The sequence below is a fragment of the Catharus ustulatus genome, chromosome 1 (genome assembly GCF_009819885.2).
Source record: "Catharus ustulatus isolate bCatUst1 chromosome 1, bCatUst1.pri.v2, whole genome shotgun sequence".
NCBI lineage: Eukaryota > Metazoa > Chordata > Aves > Passeriformes > Turdidae > Catharus > Catharus ustulatus.
Window position 1 is genome coordinate 154468831 of NC_046221.1, and position 12241 is coordinate 154481071.

The following is a 12241-nucleotide window of genomic DNA, read 5'->3' on the forward strand; positions in this document are numbered from 1 at the left end:
CTATTCTATTCTATTCTATTCTATTCTATTCTATTCTATTCTATTCTATTCTATTCTATTCTATTCTATTCTATTCTATTCTATTCTATTCTATTCTATTCTATTCTATTCTATTCTATTCTATTCTATTCTATTCTATTCTATTCTGTTCTAATTCTATTCTGTTCCTGTAAATTGTGGTCTTGTATTTGTATCTTATGTGAGAACTAACACCCACAGGGAGAGACCAGGTACAAATGATGGTGCAACTGAGCAATGTGTCCCTCTATTTCCAGAGTGTTCACTTAAGAATTGCTGATTTAACTTTTCCTATGTCATAAAAATGTGGTGATGGCCTGAGAAGGCCTTGGCACCCTCCATCAGCCACACAGGACTTCTTCATTTGTCCAAAACCTCACAGGGCTGTCCTGCCCACACCACATCCTGTAGGGAACTGCAGACACTAACCAAGGTCCTCTCCCCCTTGCTTTATCTGTCTTTCACAGTCTCCCAGCAGCTCTTTATGTGCCACTCAGGTTATTTGATCTCATCAGCAGACAGAGTGGATTTGGCTTCCTGCCTGCAGCCTTTGGCTGAGGAATATTCTGCTTCTCTGCTGCAGTGCTGGTGCTCATGCAGGGCTCTGTCTGCATCCTCCTCTTGCCATGCACAGCAGTGTGCTTTATGTTGATAAGTGGGAAAATGCAGAAGGGAACCTGATTGCATGAAGCCACAGGCAGCTGAAATATGTTTAAACAGCCCTGTGCAGGACATGAATCCAAGCACAAGAGTGATCCTGTCTCACTCAAACTACTTTAGTATTTGCAACACAAGACTGAAAGCAGAACTGTTGAGAACCTGTTGTGGAAACAATAGTCTTCGTAAAAGTTTTGTTGTAAGATACTAAATTGAACAAAAAATAAATGGTTCACTTTATTTAAAAATTTCTCTGCAAAGACTAAAACGTTTAAAAGTGAGGTGATTTGTAAGTATGTAAAAAGTAATGAAATTTTAATTATTCTTTTTATTTAAAATTGGGAGTGATGTGGGTTGAAAAAGACTTCTGGGTTATGTACAGAAAGGGACCTAATTATGGTCAAATCCAACTCCCTAGCAGTCAGCCTACCACATACTTTAGGAGGTCTTGTTTGCATACAGGTACAGGAAAAACAAAGCCTGAAATAGCAAAGCCGGGATCACCTTCATCAATGGTGGAGGTTCTAACTTATTGAGAAAAAAATTCTCAGAAATAATAGCATGTATGAGATAAAAAACATAGAGATAAAAAATTAAGAGAGACCATTTTACAAAAGCTTTACAAAGGTATTCCACATTTAGTTCTTCTCTCTCCTAAATTTATTCAACTGTCAATGAAGCTTCTAATTAAAAAAATGTATTTTTTCCAACTTTTCTGGCTCTCTGCAGATACGCTGACAAAGGACATGCATGAATGCATTATTGATGATCTATAAAGCAGCCCTCTGTGCCTCACAAGTGCTTTGATATCTTATCCAGGATGAGGTAACTGTGACTGATGTTATTCTTGCCATTCATCTCATTTCAGCCTAGCCAGAGATAAAAAAATTCAGTGATTTTAATTGGATCTAGTCCTTTCCTTCTGGTCAGCATTCTTTGATGAGTATTTGATTTTTGTGGTGCTAATTGAAACCTTTTTTATTTGCATGAAGAAGGTAGCCAAAAGTCAGACATTTCCTTTTCAGCCTTTTCTGTAGCTGTTAAAAATCTGAGTGCCCTGGAATTCAGGCCCTGCTGATTGAGAGTGACACACTGACTGCCTCTGTGCAAGGTTATGTCTATGCTTTGAGATACTTAAACTAACCCCAGAATGCTTTTTCATTCTCAACAAGCCCTTTCACAATCTGTTCCCAGGTTCAACAGTTTGCATGTGATGAAGACCATTCTAATAGGTAATTCGAATGCAACTGCCTGGTTTGGAAGCAAAACAATTTCAGAAGAGCGGAGTTGGCCAGTCTGTTCCACTTTTTCATAGTGATGGCTAAAATTCTCTGGGCTTGTTCAATTTACCCATCAAGACATGGTCATTGTCATCATCATGCAGGTGAAATATGAAAGTCTTTCTATTCTGGTTGAAGCAAGTAAGGGTCTCAGCTGACTGCTGTGAGCAGAAGAATGGACAAGTGATCTCCTGTGTCTCCTGCTGGCTGAACTGAACTTTGACCATAAGGTTCAGTTATATAGGGAACGTTTTGGTTGGACTCAACAGAATTATCGAATGTTCCTAAAGGAATGCAAATGCTTTTTGGTACAGACATGACAAGATAGTAGATGAAGTGAGGTAAGTGATCTTTTCAGTGTGGCTCTGGGAACTGTGTCATGCCTGTGAAGGAGATATCCATTATTTAAAAAAAACCCAGGTAACAGGATACACTAAACTACTGAACAATTTGAATGATACAGTGCAGGTAATGCGACTTATGGGATGTAACACTTCATAGATGAACTTTACACAAGTTGAATTTACAATTTAATGTCAGTATTCCCCCAAGGGGCCAGTTTAAAATAGCACCAGGATAGGTTTACCTTGGATTTAGAACTGGAATCTAATGTAGGAAGAAACTATTACCTGGAGAAGTTTCATATTGTCAGACCTATCACTAATACAACTGACTTGCTCTGAGTTCAGGCAGAAACTGTAGCTACATGGCAGAGTTAATATTGCTGCATTCTTCTTTTTTATGTCAATCTGCTCTGAGAGGCAGGAAAATAATACAGTACAAGGCACCGTACACAATATTATTAGAAGTTTGCTTTTTCATTAGAAACTTATGTTATAAAAATCTATATAATCATATACGAATACATATATATATATATATATATATATATACATATATACATATATACACATATACATACACTCATATGCCATTTTTCCAATCAGGCCTTGACTGTGTTTTGTGGTGCATTCAAAGAAAAGAGGTCACAGAAATAAATAAACAAACCCATAAATCTCTCCTTGGTTTAGTTCATATCATCATCCAACTGCAAAAAGAGGGAAAGAAAAACTATTCTGATGTTCTCTCCATTCAGAGTCAGTGGCTGAAATGGGTAGGTGGAGGTGACAATATGATCAAGTCTGAGTGAGAAACCAAAATTCAATCTAAGAATTGCCAAAAAAGTGCTGGCTGAACTTGTGAGTATGTCACAAGATCCTTTTCCACCACTACACAGCAGTGAAGTTAAGACTTAGTTTTTGGGTTTGTGGAAACATCCTCTCTTCTGTGAATCAGAGCTCATTGCATCATAGGCAGAACCTTGTAGACCATGGGAGAAATAATCTGTGGAGAGAATCCAGAACTGGATGAATTATATTCATATATAATTATATAATTAAATAGTTTATTAATAATAGAATATGAAAGTAAGTCCTGTCGCTTTTTGCTACCTGAGTAACTTCTTTAACAAGAATTGATCATTTCATGATTTTTGTTAATACTCAACAGATGATGTTAAAAACAGTTTTTTCATGCTAAAAGCAGGAAACCTGCCAGGGTAGTCAGTTGTCTGAAATATTTGATGTACTTTTAGTTGTGGATTTTGTTTGGGCTTTTTTGGTTTTCCTTTTTTTCCCTCTCTCATGAATTTGCCTTAATATTTGTACTTAATTACAGACTTTTAATGAAGACAAGCTGTTATCTAATTTCTGGAGTTTAGCCTATATTGCATGCTGGGACCGTTTATTCTGTCATAATAGTTACTCTTTCAGATGGCTTTTAGTGGGAAATGATCCAAAAAATGGAACAACTCAGGACTCCTTGATTTATCAAACATATATACCAGCACAAAGGTTTGTTTGAATTTCCACTCTTATAAATATTGGGCCATTTCCATTACACTATGAAAGTGAGTCCTTGAGGAGCTGAGCCTCATAAAATCTCCCTTCCTCTCTACTCCCAGTCACAGAGATTTTGGGAATAAGGACATTTGAGAAGGTGGTGTTATCCTGACAAGCACTTAGCTTAGGCGATAATTGTTAAAATGAAACATTATCAGCTGGTGACTAAACTTTCCACTGGAATCCCATTTCCATCAACAGTCAGCACAGACAGGCATTGATACAATAAAATTAAACACGAGAGTTATTGCTGCATTTGAAAACCAGCTGAATAAAAGAACTCCTTGTGAAGAGATTGTCCTTTTTTCTTTAATTCACATTTCCAGGTGCAGCTAGACAGAATTTACAGGTCCTTGGGTTTTGCAGCACAGGTGGTGTAAGGATTTTTTTCTCATGCCAAAATGTGGTGGAACAAAGCTACTTTACTTTGGAGTAAATATCAGATTCCATGGGATCTTCCTGTGGTTATAAGTTGCCCATTAATTGTTCTCAACAGTTAAGGGAGCAAAGAACAAGAAGACAGATTGGAACAACAATAGTTCTTCTTTTAAGGGATTTTTAATGAAGAATGGTGATGCAAGGAAACATTACAGAGAAAATAATGATCATGAATTATTTTGCTGAGTTCTGAAAAGTTTCTTTCATCTGCAAAAGAAGTAGTGGACCTGCAAGACTCAAGCTTAAAATCAAGTTGTAGAGTCTCAATTAACAATAAATTAGCAATTTGGCTGTATGGATATGAGCTGTATGAGAACAATCAGAAGTCCCTTGCGAGACAATCTGTCCATGTAGATTTATTTTACATGTTGTGTAATGAATGGATCTGACATTCTTGTTCTATTCCCTTTGACCATGGAGTCATCAAGGACAATAGAATGAGCATTCAGCAATGGTATCCTGAGATCACAGTGGTTTTCTGGGCACTGCCTCACCAGAAGGGTTGTACTGATTGTTGTAACATTCCCAACCACCTCTTGTCAATGGAGAGAAATGTTTGTCTGTGTAACTTCAATGCAGCTCTCAAAGCTGAGCGATGGTTTCTCATATCTTGGATCACCTCCCTATTATTTTAGACTTAAAAAATATTTATTTTCTGAAATCTTCTGATGATGATAAAAAATTTTCTAATCATCAAAATGTCATTTCCATCATGTTTTTAATATGGTAAAATTCAGTGTGATAAAAAACTCACTTTTATAAAGTTTTTTTCATCTTTACTGTGAGAGATATCTACTTAACTGGAGATATCTATCTCCAAATTCTCTCAGAAATGTGAGCAGGAGTATTTCTAATATTCCATGGCAGGACTGGTCCTCCCTGTGAACTGTGTTAACACATTAAGATAAGCAACATAAGGCTCCTGTACTCTGAACAGAAACGCCTGGGGGAAGAACCATCCTCATTGCATAACAGGAAATTAGATACTGGAATTATCAAATAAAATTGAGGTAATCTGAACTGAATTAGTCTGCAATGGATGACCCAAGTCCTGATGGACTTTGGTGTCACAGCTCTGACTGCAGCTGTCATTTAAGATACTGGAAATTGAGCACAATTTCCACTGGATTACTGCCTTCAGGACCCTGTTCACTGAAGGGCAGGGGGTGTTGCAGATTTCCCCATGTGTAAGCAGGTGGAGAGAAATTTACTGTCTTAGAAGAAAAAGGGCTTACAATGGGTTGTCTGCAGGTGGTGTTACCAAGGAAATGCAGAAGATCTGATGTGTGTATCCAAAAAATTTTGACAATAAAGGTAGATTTTTTTTCATCTCTATATTCTCTAAGTCATGTTTCACTTTCACTGGGGGGTTTCCAGAAGCAAAGTATTGATTACTTTATTCAACATTTAGCCTGTGACAATTGAATCCAGCCTTCTTGGATATCACTGTTGCATAGTCATTATTCAGTTACATTTTCCATTAATTAATTTTAGTAAAATTCTTTCTCTATTAAGAGCTCAGTAATGCAGCTTCAGTGTGCATTAACTGTCTGATGTATGTCATGAGACAGGCCCAGATAAAAGGGGAAAAGAGGTCTGGACAAGAAGCAGACAAAGAGATTGGACAGCAAAATATCCAGGGAAAGAGGACAATGATCATTTTAGGCAACAGTATTTTAGGGAAGACAACAACAGAAAAAGTATTTGCACATGACAAACTCAGTAATTTTAAAAATTGATACGTTATATCAGTAAAAACCCATAAATTTCAAAAAGATGGACAAAACCTCTCTTGGAGTGTTAGATGTCAGCCAATGTCATGGTAACTCATTAAACAAGCTCTACCCACAGGCTGCTGAAACACGATTATTATTAATTCTAATTGCATCAAAATACAATAATCTAACAGCAATATAATTATATTTACATGATGGGAACACATTCCTTCATTAAAACACTTCCAATGCTTGTGAATTTAAGCAAGAACCTAATTTAGCAGGTAAAATTTGTTCATCTGGAAAATCTCAGTACTTATGAGTTTGTCTGTGAGATAGTTTACAAGCTAAAGTCTAGCCAAAGCTGTCTATTTTGTGTTTATATTGTGGTTTAATTTTATTAAAGGGATTATAGGAAGCAATTCAGACTCCTCCTCTTCAGTCTCCCCCTGAAATCCACAACAATACAAAGTGAGAGCTGCCAGGGACTGTGAAACCTCTCAGTTACACACACAGCTATTGTGTTACATCTCTGAAGTAGCACAGGTTAATAAAATCATTTTAGTAACTGCTCCCGTCCTTATGTGGATCAAAAAGGTCCCGTCCTTTTCACAGTGATAATGCTGAGATTTTTGAACCAACAGAATAATTACTTGGCCAGTGATAGCATTCTGGGGTAGGAAGTTCAGAACACTGCCAGTTACAATGAATCAGGAGGAGAAAAAAGCATTACCTGATGGTTTTGATCATGCTGAGCCCCATTTCAACACAGCAGTGTGCGTGGTCCTGGCGGGGCTCTGGGAGCCCTGACACACAGTAGTAACAATCCCCCAGGATCTTTATTCTGAGACAGTGATGTTCCTATGCACAAATGCATTAAAGAGAAAGAAAATGTTTGCACATTTTTTCATAATTTTAAGGTGAAAGTAAAAGTGGTTGAAAAATTATGGTTAAGAAACCTACCAAACCCCCAGCTTGTTTCTGGATGTTTCCTGCTTGCCATTAGTATAATTGTGATTTATGCCACTTTTGAAATAAAGTACCTTTACATTTGCAGCAAAAAAGAGTGTAGTGATTTTTCTTTTATGCTAATCTGAGATGTCCTTGCTGATGAGGAGAAAGGTTTTATCAGAACTAGGTGAACATAGGCCAAGGATTCAGAAATGCCAGCTGAGATAATGAATAACCCAATTTAGGTTATGTTCCTCCAGGGTATGTTTTCCTGCCCACTTTTTACACTGGAAATAAATGAAAAACCTCTTTCCTCCTGCTGAAATCCCTTCCCACCTAAAGTTTCCAGACTCACATTCAAGTATTCCCAGCAGCTATAGGAACTGATCAAGTATCTGCATGGCAAGGATCTCGGAGAAGCTGCCTTGCATTGGGTGTCATGTTGAGATAAATGATGTTTCTTTGGCATCCAGCAGGAGACATCCTCTACCCTATGACCAAATAGTGAATTTAATTTCTAAAATACATATTAACAGTATCATTACATACTGAAACAGAATATTATTGTGTGATTTGTTCATTATTTTAGAAGATCTCTTTCTAGTGAACAGAAATAATTGAGTTGCTGAAATTTTGCAGTTCCCAGACCAGCAGGTGAGACCAGGATTACCTGAAAATTTGCCCAATGTATTCTGGTGGCAATCAATGCACAGCAACAGAGAACATTACAAGTTGTGTCAAGGAAGTGTTTTTATGATGGAGAATCATTGAAATATTGAGTGTAGTATTAATAATCAATCAGTAAAGGCTGCAGTAACAGGCCTTTAAAAAGAAAAATTTAAGTCAGATCTAGAAGCAATTGTGAATACTGGCTCTCCCTGGAATCAAGTGTGGGCTCCATTCAAAGTTTTGCTTAGAAAGAATGAAGCTTTGTAGTCAGCCTCAGACAAGTCTTGCACAGTCCTGGAGTGGCACACAGAATTTACAGTTTTACCCAAAGCTTTTAGCGAAGTCAGCTGAAGCCTTAAGCATGCCAGCAAGGGTAAAATCTGCTCTGGGCACATGGCCAAAGAAAGCTGATTCACCCTTAAATCTCCTTAAACCATCAGTAGGAACTGACTGTGTTTGAAGCTTTGGTTAAGTCTCCAGCTGAAGCCAGTTCTGCCTTTCAGAGTGCAATGCCTTGCTATCCAAGTTTCACACAAAATTCCAGACTGAACTCAGGCTTCTAATATGTCAAAATTCATATGTAGCTCTCCTCTTTCCTCAACCCCTTCTTTTCAGCCCCTCTGCAGACCCACACAAGAACACTGGGAATTTTTCTATGGTTTCAAGTGAAATAGTACATCCTAAACCCCTCCAAAACAACATTTTTATTTTTTTTTTTTTAACAGTTTCCCCTCAATGGAAATAATCAGAGATGTCATTTTACCACATTTCCCACCTATTTTTTTAACTATAGAGTGAAACTGTGAACCATAAAAGTTAAGGTAGGTAGGACTTAATGACATAAATAAGTGCACATCAAACAATAAGTGAGCTTCCTTAATCTTATCTTCATGTTCCTCATTTAGACAAAATGCAAAGAGATGAAGATATAAACCACAGATTCTAGAGTTATTTGGTTTTCTAAAGGTCCCATTCAATTGATTCTTAATATAAGTGATGTTTGCTTTTACATCTACAAAGCAAAAATTTCGTGTATAATGTCACATTGGTTTGACTGAGGTGGAATAAATCAAAAGGCAGCACTTTATTCAGAGCCACAAAATCTTTACAAATAATAACCTCATAGCAGAATAGAGGGGAAAAAAGGGAAAAACAGTAAACTTTTAGTAAAGAAATAAAGACTGGAAGTAAAGAAAGAAGAAAGATGTATATCAATATTATTATATTTTAATTTTTAATTTACATTTTTAACTTCAATATTTATTGTACCTATCTGATGATATGGGACACCCCTATTAAGTGAGAATTTATTTCAGCACGGTTCAAGACCATAGCCTTCAATAGAAGATTATTTGATTCTAAATGCCTCACATAAACTGGCTAAAGTGCTGATTCCAGCAAATTCAGATGAGAATTGTGTCACCTTAGTGCATATCTCAAATTCAGAATAAAGCAGACAACTCAGAGGGATGTGCTTTTTGAAAGAATAAGAATCTTAATGCATGTCAAGATCTGCTAATGAGGGTCTGATATATGTAAATGTGAGTGAATGTGTGTGACACAGGAAATCCATTCAACACTGTGAACATTTTCCCTTTTTTGTCATGTGATGTCACCTGGCTGGTTTGCCAAAGCTCAGGAAGTCATCTAGGGAGTGCAATATCCGCACGGAGGTGGCTGTGGCAGGTGTCCCTGTGCCAGACACCAGTGGGGCTCCCCACTGCAGCCCAAGGAGAGCCAGGCAAGGCAGCCAGGGAAGCCTGGGGACTAATTCAGCTCTCAGCAAAGCAGTTGGCCAGGCTTCAGTTCAGCTGTCTGTATCTGAGCTCACCACCTATCTGTAAGACCCTGGGTATGTGAAACCCCCACACAGGACTAACAAATATGACATAAGATTTATGTCCTGTGGAACGTTGCAGGGGTCGGGCAAGGTGTCTCTACTGGCACAAGAAACCACAGGAAGCTTTTAAATGATTCCTTGTCTTCCTATTTTTTTCCCCAATCAAATCAGTCAATCTAATTATGACTGCTAAATGTGATCTATGTTACAGCCTTCGTGCATTTCTTTTGCATTTTTTATTCTTCCCTAATTATTCCCATCATACTAGTTTCAAATGTAAACTATGAGCTTTTTATCACTGGAAATATTTCATCTAGAGGAAGATAATTCAATGACTCCCAAGAAGGATGGGGCTAATGGTGTCTGCCTTTGGCAGACGAGAACTGCCTGGTCTCCTGAGATTCCCTCAGATAACTCACTAGCTTAATCACATCCACAGTTTAGGCTCAAGGCTTTGTCAGACTGGTTGTACGAGGGCATTAAGGTTAGATACATGGATAATGTGGGCAGCCATGCCCTAGTTTTAAACCAGATACTGAGGTTTTTCACTTTTCAATGGTATAAAAAGATATTAGTAGCAATCAAGATTTTCCTCACACTGTAGAGCTCAAGCCCACTTCCTAAAATCATCTCACAGCAATGGTATCTAAGAGTGGCAAGTTGATATTAAATGAAAAGGAAGGAAAAAATCTAAATATGTGTGAATAAACTATTTAAATAAGAGAAAATTGTCATACAGGAACTTTGATACAGGAAATTTTTCATAATAGTGTTAAATCCTTGCACTTGTGAGGCTATTATCATCTCCTCTTTAATTTATTCTATTCCTCTTCTCTTTTTCATATGCAATTCTAGAAGTTGTCCTTGGGCATGTAAATGGCAGTTGATATTATACAGACATTCACATCAGCCTCACACTCCTTCCAATACTCATTCATTAATAGCATTTATTGAAGGGATCTATTAAAATCTCAGCATGCCACAAATAGGGGCTCTTTTCTCCCCTTATTTACAGCTTTTCATTTGCTGCAAGTGGAAGATTAAGGGGCCTGATTCTGTCAAGATCATTTAAAATCAGAATTTTTGCCTGGGGATATTGAACAGACTCAAACACACAAATATTTTTAATAATAATTCTAGATTAATTCAGCGGCAATTGATAAGAAACCTTTTTCCAATTCACCTAAATCCAGAGAAAAAGAAAATGTGCAGATTTTTCATAAATAATTACCTCGTATGTGGTGAATGATTTATGTTTGAGCTTATTAAATAAACCCCTAGTGACTGGAAAGGAAGCAAAGCAAATTGGCATAAGGTGGAGTTGCAGAAATGAGTTGCTCAAATATCAAGTTACTGAAAGACACAGTCAGAGACTTCATTAATATTTCTTGTTTCCTTGGGCTAAATTTCTGACAAGGGAAAAAAAGTGATTTTGTTTTATAAGCTATGTCACTTTTCCAATTCTGCCAGTGCTGAATTAATCATTCCAGCAAGTTTTGAAGGGAACCTCATAGGACAGCAAACAGACCACAGAAAAGTCAAAATTTTTTCCCAATTTTTATAATTTCAAGTGAAAAGTTTGAAACATTGGGTATGAAAAAATACTGTAACTGAACTACAGAACAAAGACAAGTCATACACATAAGTCTTCTTTTAAAAGGCAGCCAGAGTGGGAGGAGGAAAGGACTTGGCCTTTGTGTACAATAGCTCAGTTCCTGAAACATGTGCCAAAGGCAGAGGAAACCTGGATAAACCTCATTTCTCAGCATGAATAGGGGCTAGGCCAAAGCTCTTAATCAGCAGTCTGTTTTAGGGTAGGTTGCTGAGAGAGGCCCATCCAAATTCCTTCTATTGCAGCTCTGCCACTTTGGAAAACAGAACTGGGACCTTGAGAGAGCCAGATGGAGAGGGGTTCTCAAGTCTGGTCATGTGGGCAAAAAGGATCAGATATGGTACACAGCTACAAAGATGGCTTCTAATTTTTATACAAAAACAGAGAAAAATATGGCAGTCTTTCATTTGCCTGAACTAGAGAATATGTAAGTATGGCCCTATATTAAACACTTTCTACATATGTTAACTTACCATATAAGGAGTGGGGTTTTTTCTTTAGAATAACCTATAGTGTGGTGTTTAGCATATCTCTGTGCTGACAGAAAAAAGGTTTGAGTGTCTCTTGCTTCAGAAGGAATTGAGGCACGTTGGTGAATGAGTTTTATAATATATTGTATCAACAGCTTTGTTCCTTGACATAGTATAGAAGAACACTGCTATGATTATTGTGTCTGGTGAGCAATTTGCCTTGCCAGCTCCTGTTAATTAGAACACTGTGCTTTAAGTGATTTCAGGGACAGAAATCCCCATGAGAAAGATTCAAGGTGTTTCTCTCTAGCTAAGGCAGGAACAATTCTGCATGGAAAATCTGCCCCTTAGGAGTTTCTTGAACTTAATTGCTTCAGGTACACGGGACATTGGCCAAAAACACTAGAACATGAGCCAAGGTGTGCCAAGAAAGAGATTACAGCCAGGTAAGGGCTGGTCTCTTCTCCCAAGTAACAAAAGACAGAACAAGGGGAAACAGCCTCAAGTTGCACCAGCAGAGATTTAGATTGGATAGTAGGTAAAATTTCTTCATCTGAAGGATTACCAAGCTTTGGAACAGGCTGCTTGGGAAAGCAGTTGAGTTGTCAGCCCTGAAGCTATTTAAAAGACACATGGATGTGCTGCTTAGGGACATGGTTTGGAAGTGGCTCTGGAAGTGTTAGGTAAATG

General features: G+C 37.6%; 1 protein-coding gene across 1 annotated transcript in view; it reads right to left on the reverse strand.

Moving 5' to 3' along the window:
• LOC116998025 (adenylate cyclase type 8-like) overlaps nt 1-12241 on the reverse strand; it is a 118640-nt gene that overhangs the window by 48371 nt on the left and 58028 nt on the right. The window contains exon 5 of the mRNA XM_033063319.1: nt 6743-6870. Within this exon, the coding sequence (XP_032919210.1) occupies nt 6743-6870 (128 nt within the window). The remainder of the gene's footprint in view (nt 1-6742; nt 6871-12241) is intronic.